Below are 22,317 nucleotides of genomic sequence, written 5' to 3'. Positions count from 1 at the left end.
ACTCTGTTTTATCTAAGTAGAGATACTGCTTGCAGCCAATGATGCATGAAATTTTGTATAATATGATGTTATGGGGTAGGACTGGATAAGTCTGACTTCTTCCTACTCCATTCAAACATGTAATAGGTGTAAGCAAACTGATTTTGAATTAGCATTGGTTGGATATGTGTGTTGTTGTCATTTGTTCTGTTCTGCATGTTTGAAAGAATAAAATCAATCAATCAGTACTGTTTAACTTCCTCCAGCTAAGACCTAACATGTTCATTAGTGTGCTTTAAAGGTGCGGTTACTGAAGCGCAACCGGTGCTCTTACTTCAGCTCTAAGTAGCAAGGACACTACATGAGTTAACATTTTACCTACCCCTGATTACAAAATCTGTCAGGGATTGGACCTTGATCAGTCTGATCGGTCAAATCACAAAATTGCTGCAGTTTTATGCCAAAGTGGATTTAAAAAAAGTGAACAACCAACTCAAGAGTGTTACTCCCAAGTTTAAGATCTTTTTTTGAGATTCACCATCTCGTTAAATATAGTGGATCTGTACGTCTGACAAAAGAACTATAAGCAACTGTCTGTGTTTGTGTTGCATCAGTTAGGACAGACATTATGAAATACATGATTCATCAGTTACACAGCAGAGAAGTGAAGAAACACTCAATGAGAGGAAGAGACAGTGAAGCAGGCAGGAGGAGAGAGAGAGAGCTGAAACAGGAGACGCTGAACTGAGCCCAGATCTGGTCAGTATTCAGTGTGTGTCTGCAGGGAGACATTCCTGCAGGAGCAGACGGGAGGAGAAGGGCGACTGTTCGTCAGGAAAAACTTCTCCCTCGCTTTCTGTGGTTTTCCAAGGTAGAATCTGTGTTTGCTGTAGAAGATGATGTCATTCTGTTAGAAAAAAACTCTTTAGTCATCAACAGTATGTCTGTCTGGTTTAAACAAAGGCTTCCAGGGTTTCCTTGTTGAACTTTTGGGATTTATTTGGTTTGAAACTTTGGTTCTGTTATTGTTGTGCACACTGTTTTCACAAGTGATCAGGTTGCCCAAAGTAAGTGGTTGAAGTATGGATAATTAGTTTGTCTGAAAAGGTTTGTTACAGAATAGATGATAGTTTGTTAGAAAAAGGTTTTTATTGATAATCAGCTTGTTAGAAATGTTATTGTAAATAGTTTGATTTTATGGTTATTAGTATGTTATTGTAGTATTATTAATTTTGTATAAATTTGTTTTTAATTATTAGGTTATCATTTTACAGCACCCCCCACATTCTGCTGGACCCCTCACCTTCAAATGGCTGTGCACGGTTGTCGATGTATTATATGCTAACTTAACCTGGCAGAGTTTGTACTGCCCTTCATTTTCATTTGTTTTCTCAAAGTAGTTCTACACAGAACTTTTTGATGGCTGTAGTTTCTGCTGTTGTAAAATGATGTACAGGCCACGTTATCGTGTTATTTCCAGGCAACATAAAAGGGATAACAGTGGCTCTGTTTTTAAAGACCATTGGTCATCTCCAATCAATACCCAGTGAACAACACACTTACAAATTAAAACATCACAACATAAAAACAAGACATCTGCTTGTATAGTCCAGATCCAGCTGTGTACCACCTGAGAAATATGACTAAAAACTGTGTCAATGAATTACAGGATGGTTTGGCAACCCAGCCTTATTCCATTGAATAAAGAGCTTTATCTAAAACTGACGGTGTAACTTTTGAAGGCCGTCGGTACTAAGTTTAACAGAGAGCGGCAAAATGAATGCTTATAACGATTATGTCTGGGACTCTGTATCTCCTTCCTGACTTTAGTAGCTCATTGTCTAACTAAAATAGGCTTTTCACTTTATTTTTGGTGATGCTGACATTGTGTCTTTCTGTGTGCCCACAGATCCTGTCTCCACCTATAGGAAAGCAGCAACGTGCACGCGACTCAGGTTTCATGGAGATAAAACTGAGTGGAGTGATAACGGCACAAAGGAAAATGTCCAGATGACGGTACATCATGCCGTGTAACCATGCCGACATAGCAGGCTGAACATTTGATTTACAGCTCAACAACGCACCTTTCCTCCTGGCGCTACACACCTGCCATCCGTCCAGCCATGATGTTGAGGAGGAAGCTCTACTCTTCCATGGTGATTTTCATCATCGCCTTCCTCTGGTTTCTCGCCAGTCAGAGCATCCAGAGGAGACATCCTCCGCCTCTACTGGTATTTTCACCCAGCAGTCAGGCCATGCCCAGCATGAAAAAGACAGGTGAGGAGCTGATGTCGTCACTGGAGTTTAAAGTCTGAGAAAAGTTTGACAAAACCATAGCAGAAAATTTTAAAATGCTATTGATCAGTCAGGAAATACGCTTACCAAAAACTGACCTGATGATGGCACTGTAACAGTCCGAACTTTTTTTTCACGTCTGTTTGAGTCACTATTCACCAAATGTGTGAATTTCTGTGTAGAAAAGTAGATGCCACAGACTGTCCACACTGTTCTTTCTCATTGCAGGGTCGTAAAAGTAATACTTTAAATAACAATACTATAGTACTAGAGATGGCATCTGTAGCAGCAGCAGTAGTACATGTAGCAGTAGTGGAAGAAGCACTCATATTAATTATTTAAGAGGAAGTAGCAATGCCACTGTGTAAAAATACTCTGTATCAAGGAAAAGTGAGGCATTTTAAAATTATTAAGTATAAAAGTATTAGAATCAAAATGTACTTGAAGTACAAGTAAGTGCAGCAGTAGTATGTAGTACTATTAGCAGTATAAATGTAACAGCGACTAACAGTGGTGTAGTATTAGAGGTAGAAGTAAAAGTAGTAATATTAGATGCAGCTGTAGTGCTATTAACAGTAGCGACAGTATAAGTAATCATATATTTGTGTTATCAAAGTAGTAGCAGGAGCAGAAATAGTAATATTCGTTGCAGTCTTGGCAGCTGCAGAGTTGTTTTTATCATAAGATACCAATGGTAATGGTTAGTATTTTAACAGTAGGAGTAATGATAAATGTATTAATAATAATAATGGTAATGATAGCAGTAGTATACACAATAGTAGTGCTGCTTGCACTACTATTACCAGCAGTAGTGAACCCCTAGCTGTTGTAATGTATAGAGATGCTAACAGTAACAGCAAAACTAGTAGATGACAGTAGCAGCAGTATTATGATTGTATCACAGATGCCAACAGTGTTATCTGATTGTTTTTGTGTTTGCAGTGGTTGAACACACAATGGATCCTGTGACCCTTGACACAAACACATTCCTCAGGTAACACACAGGAGATCATGCGCTGTGTGCATCACATCAGTCCTTGTCTGTCTGATTCCTCTGTCGTCCTCTGTCAGGTCTTGTGGTTGTTCTGGGTCCTGTATTTCTGACCTGGGAAAGTCGGACTGGTTCAGCCAACACTATGACCCCCAACAGCAGCCTGTCCTCCGAGTCGCCAACAACAGCTTTGACCCCGATGCCCTCAGATGGTGGCTGGTAAGGGCACAATGTAGGAACAGTGTGGTCTCTGTTAATGATTCTCTTCCTTTTAGACTGGGTATACAAATGTGCGCCTACATGATTTATCAGTTTGAGGTTTGAAAGCCAACCCAAATTTCGACAGCTTAAAAAGGATAACTGTCAGGGTTATTGTCAAAGTTTTGTTCACAGAATTGATTAGCTGCTTTCTACTTGTGTGGACTTCAAAGTAAAAGCCTTTCTTTGGCTCACCGTCTCACTTCAATATTTTCATGTTTTAATACTGGAAACTAGCTCACTTCAATTAATTAAACAATGATGGAGCTGTGATACAACTTGCACAGGTTGTAGGCAGTAGCAGCTTTACTGTAAGTATCAAAGCAACTGAAATCACTGCTGAATTGATTCTTTATAATGTAGGTATAAATCTTAGTTCTTGTACCAACATCATTTCGTAGCACAGTCAGTGATAAAACTGCAGATAACCATGATATCTGTACTGACACCAAAATAAATCGCCAAAGATTTTTGGGTTTTCCTTTCTTTCTTTCCTTAGTAACTGACTGTGGTGCGTGAGCAATAATGAAGTGTGCTGCTTGTTTCAGAAAATATTTATAGTTTGCACACTGGAAGTGACCTGGCAGCATTAAATTGATAACATTAAGAATCAGCAAATCACAAGAGTCAGATTTGTTATTGGAAGACCAAAGAAGCATCTGTAACATACTGCATGATGTGCATACAGTGAGTTTTAGTAAAAGGTCAGTTTTAATTGAAAAGGTGTTTTCAGAAAATTAAAACATAAAATGTGTGGTTGAGGATGCTGTCAGCAGTCTGGATGAGAAGACGAGCGTCTTTTTCCTGCATTTATAGATTAAGTCCTGCTGCAGAAACCATTAGTAGATTAAAAAAGGGGGTGGAAATGCTGCTAACATCATCAGTCTGACACACAGTATGCAATATATTGTATTTCTGTGCGTGTGAGAGGGAGAGGGAGAGCGCTAAAGAAAACTAGCAACCAGAGCCATTTGCTGTAGCTGTAAATTTTTAGAGCTACAGTTTCCCAGATCTAAAAGTGGTATCTTCAAATTCAAGAAAATGGTAATTATTCACCTTTTACAGGCAGGAAATGGGGGGGGTTAGTTATTGCAGTTTTAACACAGTGCATGGAACTGTTGGGATTTTTTTTTAAGTTAGCTAGACTACCACAATATGAACATAAGACATTTAATGCCACTTATTTTCTGCTTCACAGGGTCTTCAACAGTCTGATAAAGACCAGACTCTAGAGAAAGTGATATCAAAGATGTTTCAAGTCATTTCCCCGCCCACTATGGACTTCAGGCCCCTCCCCTCCCGTTGCAGGAGTTGCGCAGTGGTCGGGAACTCCGGCAACCTGCAACAGTCTGGACACGGCAACCTAATAGACACCCATGACTTGGTGATCCGGTGCGTATGTCCACACACAAACACACACACCTTAACCTTGCTCCTCATCTTCCTCTCCTCATCTTCCTCCTCCCCAGGATGAACAAGGCAGTGACTCAAGGGTTTGAGAAAGATGTTGGGAACCGGACGACCCATCACTTCATGTACCCGGAGAGTGCAGTGGACATTAATCCTGGAGTCAGCCTTGTCCTACTGCCGTTCAAACAGAGAGACCTAGAGTGGCTGACCAGCGCACTGTCTACCGGCAAGGTCAAAATGTATGAAATACAGATGCAAACATAAGGCACTTTTGGACTGGAGAAACTTTTCCATAGTTCTTAGAAATGTTGGGCAAAGTATCCCCTTTTTGTGTATCCGCACCACAGGAACTGAGAACGATAATAGTTCTTAAAACGCCATTTGAGGGACTTTTTTTTTTTTAGCTCCTACTTCAATAGGAAACACGAATGATGTACATGTATGTTGACTGCAACATGCACTGTTATCCATGTAAACAACAGCCTTCGCTGGTGTCATGGGGAGCTGCAGTCCACCAACAAAGGGCTCTGAGAGGGTTAGTGGCTCCTTATATAATTAACGTTAGCAACATATAAAAAAAAAAAAAAACAACTTACTGGTAATGTAACTGAGCTTGTTGGCTAATTGATAACAGTTGGGCTGCCTAGTGTTAAGTCATTTAAGTGTTCCTACTGTCAGTGCAAATTCATATAAAAAGAAAAAGCTGAAGGTGTGTAATTGTTTTTTGGGGGGGGCAAACTCCTCAGTGGGGTAGTCCCTAATAAAGGGGAATTAGTGCTTTGCATGCACACTCATGGACACATGTTCCTCTTTATACTTCAAATCAAGGGTCTGCCTTCTGTCGCTGTATGCCAATAGTTTCCAGGCATATGTGCAGTCCATATGCGAAGACACAAACTTTTGGCCTGCACACCAGAGCTAATTTTGATACTTGAATTTGATTTTGTTTTAGCCTTTTGACGAAAATGCATATTGTCCATCCATCTGTTATCTATACTGCTGATTCCTGAATAGGGTCGCGGGGGTGCTGGACCCAATCCCAGCTAACATTAGGCAAGAGGCGGGGTCCACCCTGGACAGGTCGCCAGTCTATCACAGGGCTGACATGTAGACGGACAACCACACACACTCAGACTCACTCCTACAGGCAATTTACAGTCGTCAGTCAACCTAAGCTGCATGTCTTTGGACTGTGGGAGGAAGCCAGAGTACCCAGAGAGAACCCACACAGGCACAGGGAGAACATGCAAACTCCACATAGAAAGGCCCCGGGTCGGCCCAGGCTTGAGCCCAGAACTTTCTTGCTGTGAGGGGACAGAGTTAATCACCACTCCACTGCACTGCCTGAAAATTAATTTTAGTCTCAGTATTTATTAGTTTGTCAATAGTAACTAAATACATTTGCCAATTTTAAACCACATTTTTATTATTTACTGTAGGCCATATATTATCCTGGCTGTGTACAGTTACCATGGTTACACATGTTGTTCCTGTCTTGGTTAAAGAGGTCAATCCTGCTCAGAAAAACCTTTTTAGAAGCTAATATCTACTGCTGCCAGTGCTGCTGAGTCTGTCACAGGAGGCTTTGACATCTCCACATTAAGATGCGTTTTGGAGTACATTTCAACAAATAAAATGAAAAAAACATACTGTAGCTTTAAATACTACTTATTCTGACCACTTTTTTTGTGTGCATGTGTTCAGGACCTACATGAGGGTTAAAGACAGAGTGGAGGCTGATAAAGACAAGGTAAAAATGAAGTCTTTGTCACTGCTTATGCTGTTGTCATCTCACTTCTTAGTGCCTCTAAGATTTTCTTTATTCATTTCTTTTCCATTTTGTAGGTTTCACTCTAGTTTTAGATTCTTCTCCTCTGGTTTAAATATCGTATATTTAGACTGGCTCATTTAAAGCTGCATTTTGGAAAATTTCTGATAAATTGATTTATATATACAGTATATATATACAGTGTGTGTGTGTGTGTGTAAGGTGTTCTTAAAATGTTACCCTTCAGGACACTCACTTCATAGATTGCTTCACAAGTTTATGAAAAGGCAATTTCATTGTAGATTTCAGATGACTTTCACAATTTTGTATTTGAGTGCATTCATTTGCTAGCATGTTTTCAGATGATTGATTTATACTTTATCAAGTGCTTTAAATAAACATTGTGTGTGCAGGTTTTGGTGGTGAACCCGATGTTCTTCAAGTACATTCATGATCAGTGGACCAAACATAATGGTCGCTACCCATCCACTGGCATGGTGGCCATCATCTTTGCTCTGCACACCTGTGACCAGGTAGGAGGGAGCAAATGGAGTTGGTGTCTTTACCTCCTAATGTGCACATTCAACACAACTTGTGGTCAGCTTTGTTTTTCAGTCATCATCACATATGGTAGTAAGGTAGCTGGAAGCAAAGACTAGAACTACAGCACATTCAAGGACACACAAATTCACTTTTTTTTTCCTCATCAATAACTTTTGTATTCCTGAATCAACCAATAGGGGGGAGACAATAAGGGCATTGTAACCTTGACCTTTGACTGCCATAACCTAATCAGTTCCTCACTGAGACAATTTGAGTAAATTCTCTTAAGGTCTTTCTGAAAGATTGCATTCATGTCAGGAATAAGAGAATCTTTGTGCAGTAAAAAGGCTGCTGTAATTGTCTAAGTGACTAATGAAAAGTCTTGAGCAGCGAAGCAGCATGACAGATCTATAAAAAATATTATAGTAGACTCTTTTGTTCTTGTGGGGATCCTGTAATAATGGTGGCTCAGTTTTTCCAGAGATTTGATTCTCGTGATTTGGTGGTTAGTCTGTTAACCTACCCCACTAAAAGCGATACAGCTCCATGGTACCAGAAAACCAGATTTACGATAATCTCTCTTCGTGATGGAGGCTGTGGCAGAAAGATGAGGTTAAAGATCATCATCATCTTAAGTCTAATGTATTAGTCTGTCGAATGTGCAAAAATATGTTTTGACTATACAGCATGTAATATTTGGTTGTGTTATGTATCACTGCATCAGTTTCTGCCTTTGTTCAGGTGTCTGTGTTTGGTTACGGTGCCGACAGCAAGGGGAACTGGCATCACTACTGGGAGAACAATCCCAATGCTGGAGCCTTCAGGAAGACTCATGTTCACAGTGGTGAGTACGAAGCGTCCGTCATCCACCGACTCGCCAAAGAAGGCAAGATCACCTTGCACCTCTGACATGACAACCAACCAGCTGACCTACAGCCAGACCAGCAGACATGCTAACTAATGGACTGACGTGCTGTCAGACCTACAGCCCTGAAGCCTCACCTAAAAACCGGCTGAACTGCAGACGGTGTCAGCACACTTAGCTCTCCTCTCACTGCAAGTAAAACCAAACCTGAGCTGCTCTAGATAGTAGATGGCTGCGACATTTGGCCTCGTTTTTGAGGATTTGGACAGGAATCAGACCCGTGTAGTTTTGCAAGTCAGTCATCACAATTTTTGAATAAGACATCCTGGCATGCTGGATTGAGACTGCTGTTGGGCTGAGATATTTTTTTAAAAACCTGACTTATGTGTGGACAAAGCCATGGGGGTGGGGGTAGGAAAAAGTGCCACCTTTTGGCTGCCAGGTGTTGCTTGGTTTCATCCCTGTGCAGACTCCTGCTGCTTTAAATGAGTTCCTGCTCAACGTAAACAAGGAAAGACTGTTTTTTGGGACTCTCCACTATTCAAACAGACCGTCCTGCCATTTGCGACTGCGAGGATTGACCACACAAATGTTGCTGTGATTCGGGAAACAACCACGGACTTTTTTTAATTATAGAGTTTTATAGACTCTTTGCAGGGAGAACCGCTTTTCCCTCCAATCTAAGCACTTTGCGTTGAAGGAAAAAATGAAGCCGTGATGTTCTGTTCAACCACATTAAGACTTTTTATATCATTTATAATCCATCCATTTAGTCTATCTTAACACAAACCGCCCTGTTCTAGAGGATTCTCACATACTGGAACTGGAGGCAGTTTTATTTTTTTTCCTCTCTTCGTAAGATCACTTCCTGTCTCAATTACATATATATATATATGGAGGCAATAAGTGGGAGGAACCTGCTTTAGGTTCTTTCAGACAGATTTTTGGCTGAGTTTACAGTTTAAAATGAACTAAACACTAGTAAGATTTTTTTTTTTTTTAAAGTAGGGATGCAATTATTTTAAATTGATAGCTGGCCAGTTGGCAGGGTTGTACATAGGAGTGGGTGTGTTTATTTGTGCTTTAGAACACAACTGCTGCACTAAAATTTAAAACAATTACCTACCCCATTAACAAATAGTTGAATATTTGGGTCCAGCCCTATTAATAACATGTAGAAAATGTGCAAACAATACAATAAGAGCCCATTGCATGCTTGTTTTTGTTTTTTGACTTATCTACAATGTTACAACGGTAGATTTTCATCTTAGACATGACCTAAAGCTCAAAAGAATGAGGTGAACGTACTGTATGTTCTAGTGTTTCTATGCAGAAGTAATTCGGTTTATACGCATCTCGTAAACTCTCTCGTGAGACTTTTTTTTTTCCACCAAAACAAAGTATTATGTGATAGTTTAAAGATCTCCTTGAAGGGGGGTAAAAACCAGGCTGTTGCGCGTTCATGTGAGCTTACCTGACATCCACCGATGCCTCCACCATTTTGGCGCAATGTTATTTTGCCTTGTTACATATGTTTTCAATGAAGCTTTTTTTTTTTCCTTTTTCTTTAAAAGGACATCCATGGTGCCCACTGTAAAAGCAGAATTTTTTGACTGTGCCCAGTTTTGCGAATATAGTTTCCCTCCTGCTGCTGGACTGTGACCAGAGGATGTGGAGAAAAATACAGAGCCTGAGGTTACTGTATGTCTGGGAATGCTGAGCTGTACAGGGACTCCTTGTTTTACCTGACTGGGTCTAACCTACAAGCACAGCTGGCCAGTGAAGCCAGCACCACAGTTAGTGATTAGCTCATCAAGGCCAAATTCCCTCGGAGCACAGTACCTGTTTGTTTTGACTGCCACATGTGATGTGTTGCAGGTTAACGACCCATGATGTTATTGTTGGTGTGAGGCTACCTGTTGGTGGGGGGGGTCTTGCCAGAGAGAGTTCGCATGACTTACAGTATATAAACCGAGCTGCTTCTGCATGGAAGTACAACAACATAAGTACACCTTGTTTTTAGAGCTTGATAATTCATCATTGTAGCATTGCAGATAAGTCAGAAAACACAAAGCATGCCATGGGCACTTTAACAGATGGTAACATTACATTACTGCTAAGTATTTTCCTTATATGTTGCTAGTGTTATTATATAAGGAGCCACTAACCCTCTGCTGTTGATCCTATTGTTTACATGGCTAATGCAGTTTTAAAAAAAAAGACAGCTAGCGTGCTGCAGTCAATGTACACCTACATTGAGGAACAGAAGTATTTGAACACCCTGCGATTTTGCAAGTTCTCCCACTTAGAAATCATGGAGGGGTCTGAAATTCACATTGTAGGTGCATTCCCACTCTGAGAGACAGAATTAAAAAAAAATTTCAGGAAATCACATTGTATGATTTTTAAAGAATTTATTTGTCTTGCACTGCTGAACATAAGTATTTGAACACCTGAGAAACAGCAAGAATTCTGGCTCTCAAAGACCTGTTACTGTGCCTTGAAAAAGTCCACCTCTACTCCACTCATTAATCTAAATTAGTAGCACCTGTCTGAGCTCCTTAATGGGTAGGGCTTCTATGTTCAGTAGGTAACATGTGAAGCGCACTCCCTACACCTACTGCTTCGGGTCGTTGTCATGTTGGAAGACCCAGCCACGACCCATCTTCAATGCTCTGATTGAGGGAAGGAGGTTGTTGCTCAAAATCTCACAATAAATGGCCCCATTCATCCTCTCCTTAATACAGTGCAGACGTCCTGTCCCCTTTGCAGAAAAGCACCCCCAAAGCATGATGTTACCACCCCTATGCTTCACAGTAGGGATGGTGTTCTTGGGATGCAACTCATCCTTCTTTTTCCTCCAAACACGACGAGTGAAGTTTAGACCAAAAGGTTCTACTTTGGTCTCATCTGACCACATGACTTTCTCCCATGCCTCCTCTGGATCATCCAGATGGTCTTTGGCAAATTTCAGATGGGCCTGGACATGTGATGACTTGAGCAGGGGAACCTTCCGTGCAATGCATGATTTGAAACCATGACGGCGTAGTGTTCTACTGACAGTGACCTTTGAAACTGTGGTCCCAGCTCTCTTCATGTCATTGACCAGCTCCTCCCTATCGTTCTGGGCTGATTCCTCACCTTTCTTATCATCAGTGATACCCCACGAGGTGAGATCTTGCATGGCGCCCCAGTCCGAGGGAGACTGACAGTCGTCTTTAGCCTCTTCCATTTTCTAACAATTGCTCCAACAGTTGATCTATTTTCACCAAGCTGCTTGGCAATTGCCCCGTAGCCCTTTCCAGCCTTGTGGAGGTCCACAATTTTGTCTCTGGTGTCTTTTGACAGCTCTTTGGTCTTGCCCATGGTAGTAGTTGGCGTCTGACTGACTGTGGGGTGGACAGGTGTCTTTAAAGAGCTCAGACAGGTGCTACTAATTTAGATTGAGTGGAGTAGAGGTGGACTTTTTCAAGGCACAGTAACGGGTCTTTGAGAGCCAGAATTCTTGCTGTTTCTCAGGTGTTCAAATACTTATATTCAGCAGTGCTAGACAAATAAATTCTTTAAAAACCATTCAATGTGATTTCCTGAATTTTTTTTAAAAATTCTGTCTCTCAAAGTGGGAATGCACCTACAATGTGAATGTCAGACCCCTCCATGATTTCTAAGTGGGAGAACTTGCAAAATCGCAGGGTGTTCACATACTTCTGTTTCTCACTGTAAGTAACTCATAGTTCCTCTTGTGCTTGGAGAATATCTGCCCTGAATTAGGAAAAACGTTCTAAGGACTATTACCATTACGCCCACAAAAAAGGGCGTACTTTTTTCAGTAGTTCTATGAACTATGGAAAAAGTTCCTCTGGTCCAAAAACACCTCAGGTTACTACAGCAAACTCCAGCACATTTTATGACAGTTAACACTGCATGTCCTTGTATTCTGCCCAGTTGGTTAATGCAAATTTTAATCGATAAAATTACTAACTAATTCATTTATCATTGACATCCCTACTTTAAAGGAACAGTTAAACAGTGATAAACTGCACTCGTTTTCAATCACATTTTTCTGCCACAACATTCATGGTAAGTGGTAAAGCAAAATCAACAGCAATGCAGCTGTACCTCAGTGAGTGAAGCTGCAGGCTGATTAACTTCATGAACACTTACTATGTGTAATATTATTCCCGAATCATAACCCGGCTGATGATGAGATGGGGCACAGATTGAATTAAATATTTATTGAACAAAGGCATCCAATTACTAGTGGCTTGGATGAGTGGAAGATTTAGTGCAATGTACTTTCCCAAAAAACAAAAAGTAAAAGTCCTACCAAAAATAACCAGCCGTATGAATGATGAGTCTGACCTGCCCAACAGGTAGCAGGAGCGTTGATCAGCTGACTGCTGGACTTCCTGCTGGCTGGCAGCATCCAGAGGGCTAAACCTGTACTGTGATTCTATAAAAACTGTTGCTGATTATCAGTCGTCTGAATGTTTGTGGCTTCGTTTACACAATAAGGAGTTTCAGGACATTTTCACACTGTGTTTGTTTTAGTCCAGGGGCAAATGTCCAAAGTATTGTTTGGTCAAAGATGGAATTAAATTGATAATTAGTCTGTCCATTCAGACAAATTTATTGTGTAGTTTTTAATAACGTTAACAAAAAGTGATGCATGTTTGTTTTGAAAGGTTATTTTATTTTGCTTTCCTCATTTCTTTGTGTAAGAAAGGCATCAACAAATATTTTGTCATAGAATTATTTTATTATTTTTTTTTTTTTTCATTTTAGCATTTGGTGAACTGCTTCCTGGTTTAAAGCAGCCTGCCAGTGTGAAACTGCCCTGAGACGGATGCCAAGTCTGCTTCAAACAAACTTATTGCTATTGGGCTGAATCCAAAGTCAAGTTATTTCTACCTAGCTTTGGTGGGATAAACAAGCCTGTTATCATACAGCCCCCTAATGGCTGCATCACAGTGCCTCCCCAATTCAACAGTTGTATCTAATGTTGTTGTTGATGCCATGAGTAACGTCACATACGTTTGCTTTGTCTCCTTGTGAACATTCTAGCGATGGGACGATGTGACTTTCTCAATACGATTCGATGCACGATATGGCGTGTACGATTCAGTTCAATCACAGTACAATTAAAAATTCAAAATGTATGACTAGCTGCGGAATACTTTAACTTTATTCCTCTTTTGCCCCTTTTCTAGCACTGGTTTGATTATGTAAAGAACCAGATATTGACTTAAGTTTGTTAGGCTTATTTACAAAAAATAAGTTGCTAGTCTGTTTGTGGAGACCACACAAAAATTATCACTACACAAAATGAAACGTATTGTGACTTTCAATATATTGTCCCATCCCTAAAATATTCAGTATTTTCCCCACATGAAAAGTGAAAGTAAGAGAGGGGAAAAAACTAGAGCTTGAAGAAAAAAAAATTTTTCAAACCATTTACTCACAAACCTCTACACATCTGACCTGTGTAATGAGGTTGTGATTCTTGCTTTCAGACACTTCTAGGTGTCCCCAACAAGCACTTTGTTTGAAGCACACTCAGGCCTTATAAATCATCATGAATGCTGAATTATCAGTTGGAGGCTGTTGCTCTGTTTAGTTGGGTTGCAGTATAGAGTGTAGTTTGTTTAACCCTCTTTAAAAATCCAACTGAGCTTTTAGATGTGGTTTAACCTGAAACATCGGCTTGGTTTTGAAGTTTTTCTTTTAAGATTTAACACTTTTTCTTGGCCTCTACAGGAAGACATCCTGTTAGTAAACTGGGACATTATCCACCGTACAAGTCAATAAGGAGATCAGCCACTAAATGACAGAGCAGCAGCCCTCCAAAATCCTGATCTGACATGTGGACGCAAGGTTTTGGGATTTGCAGGTTAAAGGATAAGGCAGGTCAATTTCTACATTAAACAGTATTTAACCCTGTAAAACCCAACATATCAAAAAATAGCCAAAACATTCTAATTTTTGGAACTGAGATGTTTATTAAACCTTCTAACAAAATCCAAAATATAATTCATGATTCGAAATTCAAGATTCATGAATTTTATTTGCCATATATGCATAGACAGACAGTCCAGGCATATAGGAATAGAGGTGCCATATTATTTAGATTATTTCTATTTCTTTTGTATCACATTTGATACATGGGGCATTTTTGGTGATATTTTTTTTTTTTTGCTCAGAAACCTCACATATCAAATATGATACAAATGGTTTTATAGGGTTAACACTCTCCTGTGCAGAGACTAAAGCCGACAATGAATTGTTAATATCAGTCAGGGTGTCAGTCCTGGATTAGCTTGTTCATCTGTCTGTTGTTTGAAAACGGTGTGTTTTTGTACACCAGGAGCCTTCACCGCGTGAGTGAACAGTCTTGCTCGAGATGCTATGCACTGCACACGCTGCAAGCATGACGTGGACTGTGGTACCTCTAAATCTGATCGGAACTCGCAGCGATCGACCGGTCCCCGGTCAAAGCTGATCGTGCTGAAATCCAGCTGTTTCCGAATGATTGGTACATCTCTATGCTCCCTTATCTTTGATTTAGCTCATGTATAAACCGAGTCGTTATCAAAAAAGTCAGTTTTATTAAACAACCACGATCATCACTTATTTCATTATAGATGCCAAACAAATGGGAACACTGTGACATTTCAGTGAAAACCACAAAAAAAAAAATCATGGACCTACCACTGTCACTTTGGAAAAATAAATAGGAAACAATTTACATTGACTTAGTTTCTGTTTAAATAAAACTGGAGTTAAATGGTGAAAAAATCTAATACAGATGAGAAAAGTTTGTCAGTACTGTACTTTTGTCACCATGCCAAAAACTTAGCTCAGTTTCTCATCTTTTTAATTATTTTTCTTATTACGTTATACTAAATAATTCAGTTGTTGGACAGGTGAAGTTGGTATGCTTATGAAAATTGTGTTTTAATGGCACTTGCTGGTATTGTGTAATTATGAGAGTTTTGGGGATATATTTTTTGTTCAAACAATGTTTGTTGATCAATTGAATAATTTTGTATGTAGTAATAAGAAAATGTCATTGAATAAAATTTGTCACATGAAAAGGAGATTTTTTTTCCCCCCACATTAACAATAAATTGAGTAAATGTAGTTTTTTGTAATAGTGACAACAATACACTATTGCACCCAAGTCATGGTCACATTACACCCCCATTGTCTGAATATTCAGTCCATTCACTTCTGTTAAACCCCAAAAAGCTAAGTTTAACATGCATTTTCTGTTGCAGCGATCTCCAGCTCGGGTGGATTTACAGGTCAGTTTACCTTTTGTTCACTCTTGACTGAGGCGATGTGTACTGCACTAGGTTTGGACATGGAGGAAAATTATTCTAGTGTCTTTTCACTATATTTAGTAAATCACCACACCACCAAATTACATATTGTACTGTCGCAGTCTATAGCTTGCTCTGATTAATACTTATTGGCTACCCGCATCAGATATGCGATATCAGATCCTGTTTTGGGGCTGAGGACAGGTAGATTTTATAGAATAGAAACAATGTGACCAAGCTTTACTAAGGGAGACATCGAAGGCAGCTGGAAGCATCAACTTCTGCTGAGTCCGATTTCAGGCCCCACCTCAGCTGAAGTCTGTTTATGGACCAACTGATTTTACCTGAATTTAGAGCAGACGGCTGCTTTTCATCCACTGGTCTTTTTGGGCCTGGTAACTCCTCAGTGGAACATCTCATTTATTTCCAACAAGCAGGTTCAGGAGCCTCACCCTCAGTCCACGGAAGGCTGGACCCTTGTAAGCCTCGTCCCACTAAGGCGGTGAAGCCTGAAATAGGGCAGTAGCAGCTCCTTTGGTGGCATTGCCACAGCATTAATAACTTTAAATACATTAAATAAATTAGAACAGGATAGTCATTCAGATTAACTTCAAAATAAAAGTCCAGTTATCTTGAAATTACCTGCCATTATCTGTGCACATTATAAAAAAGTTTGAAATAAAATTATCAGCCTTGAATCATTGCTGATCAGTCTGAGTCTGTCCCCATGGCAACATTCCCATATGGCCAGAGCCACCTAAATATCTAGTCTGATCTAGATAGTTTGTTAGTAACGTTTCCATGGTGACGGAGCATAATTTACTATGACAATGCGAACAGTGGCTGGACCGTGTGAACTCTCCGGATGCTAGAGCCGATTAGGTCACCGTCCTGGTCCTTTGAAGATCAAGGGTTCAGCTTCTGCTGCTCAGTACTGACCCAGTTTGGTTCTGAGCTCCAGGCTCTGATCTGGTCTGGATCTGGCTGGATCCTGGTCTTGTCTGGGTTCATGTCAGTCAGAGAGCAGCTGGACGAAGGACGACGGAAACAAACCCCTCTGGTCCGGTTCATCTTCTACATAGCCATGCTGCGCACACACACACACACACACACACAGACACCATTACATTTAGAGAAACATGACCATACATAGACTAGCAATAGAAAATATATGGTCATTTATTTTGAGCCATCATCTATTTTTCATTTAGTATTTTACTTTTTATTTAGTCTCAAATTCATCATGAAAAAATGTTCAATGAATATTTTTTGTTAGAGTTTAAGCCAGTGAAATGAACCTTGCTGCCTACTTATGTTTAAAGAGTCAGGGTCAGGTGAATATGAACAGGTCAGTGGTGGAAGAAGTATTCACATCCTTTACTTAAATAAATGCAACAATAGCGCACTAAGAAAATACTCCATTCCAAGTAAAAGCTAAAAGTATGCTTAGTATTATCAGCATCAAAAGTAAAAATACTCATGCAGAAAAATGTTCTCTGTGTTTTACGGTTAAAAGCTGTAAGTACATTTACTCAATGTTGTACGCAAGTCCAGTTTTGAGGTATTTGTACTTGAGTATTTTCATTTTCTGCTTCTTCTTACTTCAACTGCACAACATTTCAGAAATAATTCGAAAAGTAACTAAAGGTATCAGACAGATATAGTGGTGTAAAAGTACAATATATACCTCTGAGATGTAGTGGAGTATAAGCTGGAAATTCTCAAAGTACAAGTACCTCAAATTTGTAGTTAAGTTCAGTACTTGAGTGAATGTACTGCAGTCAGTTAAGTCCCACCACTGGAATAACAGGTACACTCACCAACTCTGAGGACAGCTAAGGTCACAGTGTAAGAGTTTCTTGTCCCACCAGTAGGAGAACCAATCAGAGTGTACGATGAGGATACGTACCCACCAATCACTGTCCTCCTGTCCCAGGACCACCAACACCTGTCCCTCTGAGAAGCTCAGCTCATCGTGATGGTCCGCCTGGCAATCATATAGAGCCTGAACCCGACGATTTGTTGTGCTTCGAGCCTGAAGGACACGAGCAAATAATACTGAACTGTTCCTACTAACAATAATAATAATACATATTAATAGTTATTAGCACATTGTTGCATCAGTAATGATCTAATAATGTAATATATAACAAATATTCAAGTAGAATGGGGTATACTTTTGGGTCTTTAGATATTTTTGTCTGATAATAATTATTTGAGCAGGATTTTAAATGCACAATTTTAACTTGTAATGGAGTACCTTGATTTTGCACTGTGGTACTTTACTGGGAGTTTTACTTAAGCAAAAGATCTCAGTACTTGCCCCACCAAAGCGTGTACTGCTGAATGTATTAGCAGCAGTCACTGAGGCAGTAATACAAGTGCTACTCTTGGCAGCAGGCAAGGAAAACTAGCTATTAAGCAGTTAAGCAATTTTAGAGCAGTAATATTATGATGCACTAAAAGGTTAATAACAGTTTGAATGAAAACTAAGAGTGGAAGATTATGCATCTATTCCTCCTTAGGGATAAAATGCACAAAAATATAGAATTCAGCATTTGATGCAAGTATTCAAATGAAATGAAGGAAAGAAAAATCATTTCATGTGCAACAATGACTTCTGTGGAAGGAAGACTTAACTGACATTATCACAAAGCTTAAAAAGAACTACTTATAGATTTTGTGTTAGACAATTATCACATTAAGATTTTCAGGAATCAGTTAATCATGTCCCTTTGCATGCCAGAATTGTAGGGAGCTTAGTTAACTAAGGTTGAGACATTATTTGTTCTGGCCTCCAACAGTGAAACAGTGACTGAACTAGACTATTTTATGCAGACAAAGTTGTGATTAGTTTAATTTACAAGCAAAGACCAGACTCATTTCTAAAGCAAAGATGGACTGAATTCATTATCTACTGTGAAACTAAACGTAATCTCTTCATTTAACAGTTGTGTTTTTTTTTAACTCACCAATGTCCGGCGAGGAAGTGGTTGGGGGGCGGAGCCTCTGCTGCCACTCTCAAAGCTCTGAGAGCGCTGACTGGTGGGAGACTCACTGGGCGGAGCTTTAGTAGCATGTTGCAGGATGTGGGAGGAGCTACCTTCACTGTCCGCTCTCCGAAAACCTCAGCAAGAGAGACATTGATGTAAATATTACAATGTTATTTATAGAATTTGTAGCTCATGGAGAAACAGACAACTAGACAAATGCATTTCCTGAAGAAAACACATGTGGATGTTGATTGATGAAATGGCTGAAATCCATTGCTTAACCAGCTGAAGGCTGAGATGCAATGCTGAATAATTATGGAAGATGAAATGAAAAACTGAAGTTGGAAATTTAACTTCATTATCTGAAGAAGGTGAGAGCATTCCTAAAATAGTGGAAGGGAAGACAGGTAGGGGAGGTCTGGGGGGGAGATAGTCTATCCTCCCCTCTATCTTACCCCCTGTCTATCCTCCCCTTTATCTTACCCCCTGTCTATCCTCCCTCCCATCATACCTCTTGTCTGTCTTCCCTCTCACCGTCTATCCCCTCCCCTGTCTATCTCCCCTCCCACCTTACTTCCTACGATCTATCACACCTTGATAGAGACTCAAACCCCAACCTGCTGAATAGAAGTGTTAACCTCCAAGCTATCCATTTAGAACTTTACTGGTGAATATTCCCTCTAATTGATTAACCAATACACTGATGCACCTCTGCAATAAAGTATTTAGACTACACTTAATAATCAGATTGGATGCCCCACCCACCCACACAGTTCCCCCTCCCCTGGTTAGAGACTATGGACCTTATCATAGTTACATGACAGTTTCATCAGACCCCACACTAAACTGAGATGGTCATTAGAAAACAGGAACTACCTCTGCCGGGTCGTTCAATGAGTGAGCCGAGGGGAGAAGCTGGACTGGAGAGAGAGAGAGGCAGACAAGTTTATTATCTGTGGTGTTTTCATCAAACCTCAATATGAAGACTAATATTCAGCCTCAGGCCACTAGAGGTCAGTGCATTGTCTCAGTTCAGATGATGAAGCTTGTTCCTGCTTACAAACCCTCTTCACTTCTTTTATATCATATGTTTTAGCTCTTCATTCGAGCTCAGTACTCCATGGTTTTATATCTGCATCCATCTAATCCAAAGAATCCACCCAGATGCACACATGGGTGACAAATTAAAAGTAAATCCTGTATAAATTAGCAGGTTGGTTAATCTGTGTGCAGCCATACTTATTTTCCTGTATTAATCAGGATGAAAATTAAAATCTCTTTTTCATGAAGGCAGCATCATTCCACTCACTCCCTTGGGTACATCTATTCTAATATACTGGGAGTTTATGTTTAAATTCGGTGTGATTGTGTCTCAGATACTCACACATACTTCTTAAAGGACGAGTCTGGACTGCTGTAGATCCTGGGACTGGCTGGCAACCCATAATCTACACACAATCACACACACAGTAATTACACAGTATCACTCAGACAGATTAATTGCAGCCTGTCTGTCAGATGTTACCGTGTTTGCTGGATTCAGAGGAGCTCCTTTTTTGTCGGACAGCGATGGGAGGGGGAGTGGTCAACTTTCGGTTTCCTGTCAGGGGGGAGAAGACCTCTCCCTCTTCCAGCTCTTCCTCCATCACTCCCTCCCCCCCTGCTGGAAGGGGAGGAGGAGGAACACTGGGAGCTACAGGATGACACAGAGCAGAGAGGGAAGATAGATGTTGGATTTCAGAATAAGGTTTTTATTTATAATTTCCTGTTTATGAGAATCTGTGATCATATTTTAGTAAGAAGCATCCCCTTTTCATTCCTCAACACTTCCTCCACATTTCTCCACCTGCTGTGTTGATAAATTTAGCATAACTTCAGATTCATAATTCAATCAGTACAGCAGCAGAGATGTGTTATATTCACTCGGAAAAATACTAAAACTAATACTGTGCTCATTTATTGTTTCTAATCACATCTACTCCAGTCACAGAACTCAAGACTTCCTGCATGCGTGTCATATTAAATATATATTGTCAGTAATAAGTACAGGTCGGGCCCCTGTACCAGAGTGTCTGTATGAAGTGACCACATTTCTTTTTAGGAAGTTGATCAAATGATGATAAAGAGACACAAAGGTAAAAAAAAAAAAAAAAAAAAAAGAAAAAAAACCAGCCACAAAAAGATGAAAAATGATTGAAAAGAGACAAAAATGCAGAGATGCAAAACAGCCCCAACTAAATACTAAGAAAGCAAAATGACCAAAACATGCAAAACAACAAATATAGACAAAACAACCTCAGCAATGCAGAATGAATAAAAAGAATAAAAAGTGACAAAACTACCACAAGGAGTCTCTTTCAAGCTGGGGGGAAGGGGGGCTTTTACGTGCCTTTGCCCCAGAGCCACAGTGCATCATAATTTGTCCATGAGGACAAAATTTTGTTGGTGTGAGAGAATAACTTCTGAGGAACTGCACATTATACTGAAATGAACGAGTCTGGACCCCTAACCTATAGTCAGGTCAGGAAACGTTTGCCAGGTGAAACAAAAAAAAAAGGCCTTGAACCATTTCAGATGTCAAAATAAAAACATCTACGTGAACCTGAGCTCACCTTTGAACCTGGGGGGTAGCGGGGGTGCAGGGGAGGATGGGGGAGGTGGAGGAGGGCTGGGAACGGAGCCAGAGGGTCGGCTGTGGAGCTCCATGGCCATGGCAAGTCTCCTCCCAACACTTAGCAGTCCTCCTGGTCCTCCCGCTGCTCCAGAGGAAAGTGGGGTGCTAGAGGAGGACCCGGACTGACTGAAGCTGAAGGGACGAGAGCTGAAGGAGAAGGAGGAGGTGAAGGAAGCAGACGAAGAGGAGGAGGACCGCTCCTTCTTCACCAGACCGTTCTGAAACAGAGGATGAGAGGGGTCAGTTCACTGCTAGCAGCAAAGTTGCACAACAAAAATTATGGGCATTATTTTTGCAATAAACGGTTTAAACTTTAATATCAGTGTCTTGACTAAACTACAAATTGATAAATATTTTTTTAAAATATCCTCCCTTTAAAACTTCTGCTACCTTGATATCTAAGATAGAGTGGAGAGAATGCAAAACGCTTCCTAACTATAGAGTCTACAGTGTAGACATTCATTTTCTTGACTGCTGTATAATCTACCGTCGACAAATTTAATCCAGAAAATTAAATCAAAAGCAGAAAAAAAAGAATATTTAATGTTAGCTCAGCACCTGTGGCATGAACACCAGTCTACAGCAGTCATCCTTGATGTGTTTCTTTAAAAAACAAAGCAGATAAATTAGCAGGCTGTTGGTTGCCATGGTTACCTTGTCATCAACGTCATCATCACTGTCATAGATATCGTCATGACGAAGCCTCCACTCGTACTCCACATGGACATGGTGGCCAAACTGGTTGGACTGGGCCTGCTGTAGCTGTATACAAACACACACATGCAGTAAGTGGCAAACACTCACAAGTAAAGAAGCGTCACTATGATCAGTGTTGGACTCACCAGCGCCTCACAGTGGCCATGCTTCAACCTGCGGCTAACATCCAAAGCGGTCTCTCCGAGCTCATTCTCTGTTCAAACAGTTAAGAAGTTATTATAATTATTTTATATATTTCACTTCTGGAAAAGTGTGTCTGCTCATCTGATCGCAAAACTTGTCCTCCCTTTTCAAATATGAACTCTTTCCTAGGAAAATGTCCTCACTTTATAAAAATGCCTCCACTTAAATAGATGTCATATATGTTCAGTATATTCTCTATTTCCATAAATGTCCTCACTTTACAAAAGTGCACTAATTCTGTATACATGTTTTTACTTTACATAAATATAATTTTAAAGCTCCCTTTTAAAAATGTGCCTACTTTCCAAAAGTTTCCCTA

General features: G+C 40.1%; 2 protein-coding genes across 6 annotated transcripts in view; one reads left to right on the top strand and one right to left on the bottom strand.

Moving 5' to 3' along the window:
* Window positions 1–15,585, top strand: part of st3gal8 (ST3 beta-galactoside alpha-2,3-sialyltransferase 8) — a 30,162-nt gene extending 14,577 nt beyond the window's left edge. Inside the window, exons 2-10 of one of the 2 annotated variants that reach the window (XM_020611118.1) lie at window positions 1,889–2,256; window positions 3,217–3,268; window positions 3,346–3,484; window positions 4,722–4,915; window positions 4,993–5,172; window positions 6,638–6,683; window positions 7,115–7,234; window positions 7,986–8,088; window positions 15,387–15,585. In XM_020611118.1, the coding sequence (XP_020466774.1) occupies window positions 2,103–2,256; window positions 3,217–3,268; window positions 3,346–3,484; window positions 4,722–4,915; window positions 4,993–5,172; window positions 6,638–6,683; window positions 7,115–7,234; window positions 7,986–8,088; window positions 15,387–15,574 (1,176 nt within the window). In that variant the 5' untranslated portion in view covers window positions 1,889–2,102 and the 3' untranslated portion in view covers window positions 15,575–15,585. Of the gene's footprint in view, window positions 1–1,888; window positions 2,257–3,216; window positions 3,269–3,345; window positions 3,485–4,721; window positions 4,916–4,992; window positions 5,173–6,637; window positions 6,684–7,114; window positions 7,235–7,985; window positions 9,351–15,386 lie in introns of those variants that run through there. The other variant, XM_020611119.1, reaches the window with a different exon arrangement.
* The window catches only part of unm_sa1614 (un-named sa1614), an 18,332-nt gene continuing 11,592 nt past the window's right edge, over window positions 15,578–22,317 (bottom strand). For 2 of the 4 annotated variants that reach the window (XM_020611114.1, XM_020611117.1), the window contains 9 exons: window positions 21,941–22,008; window positions 21,753–21,860; window positions 21,037–21,316; window positions 19,950–20,117; window positions 19,809–19,872; window positions 19,301–19,344; window positions 18,404–18,558; window positions 17,341–17,466; window positions 15,578–16,518 (listed from right to left, as the gene is read on the bottom strand). In XM_020611114.1, the coding sequence (XP_020466770.1) occupies window positions 16,444–16,518; window positions 17,341–17,466; window positions 18,404–18,558; window positions 19,301–19,344; window positions 19,809–19,872; window positions 19,950–20,117; window positions 21,037–21,316; window positions 21,753–21,860; window positions 21,941–22,008 (1,088 nt within the window). In that variant the 3' untranslated portion in view covers window positions 15,578–16,443. The remainder of the gene's footprint in view (window positions 16,519–17,340; window positions 17,467–18,403; window positions 18,559–19,300; window positions 19,345–19,808; window positions 19,873–19,949; window positions 20,118–21,036; window positions 21,317–21,752; window positions 21,861–21,940; window positions 22,009–22,317) is intronic. The other 2 variants (XM_020611115.1, XM_020611116.1) reach the window with 2 other exon arrangements.

The sequence above is a fragment of the Monopterus albus genome, unplaced genomic scaffold (genome assembly GCF_001952655.1).
Source record: "Monopterus albus unplaced genomic scaffold, M_albus_1.0 scaffold110.1, whole genome shotgun sequence".
Taxonomy (NCBI): Eukaryota; Metazoa; Chordata; class Actinopteri; order Synbranchiformes; family Synbranchidae; genus Monopterus; species Monopterus albus.
This window is presented reverse-complemented; position numbering and strand designations above follow the sequence as displayed.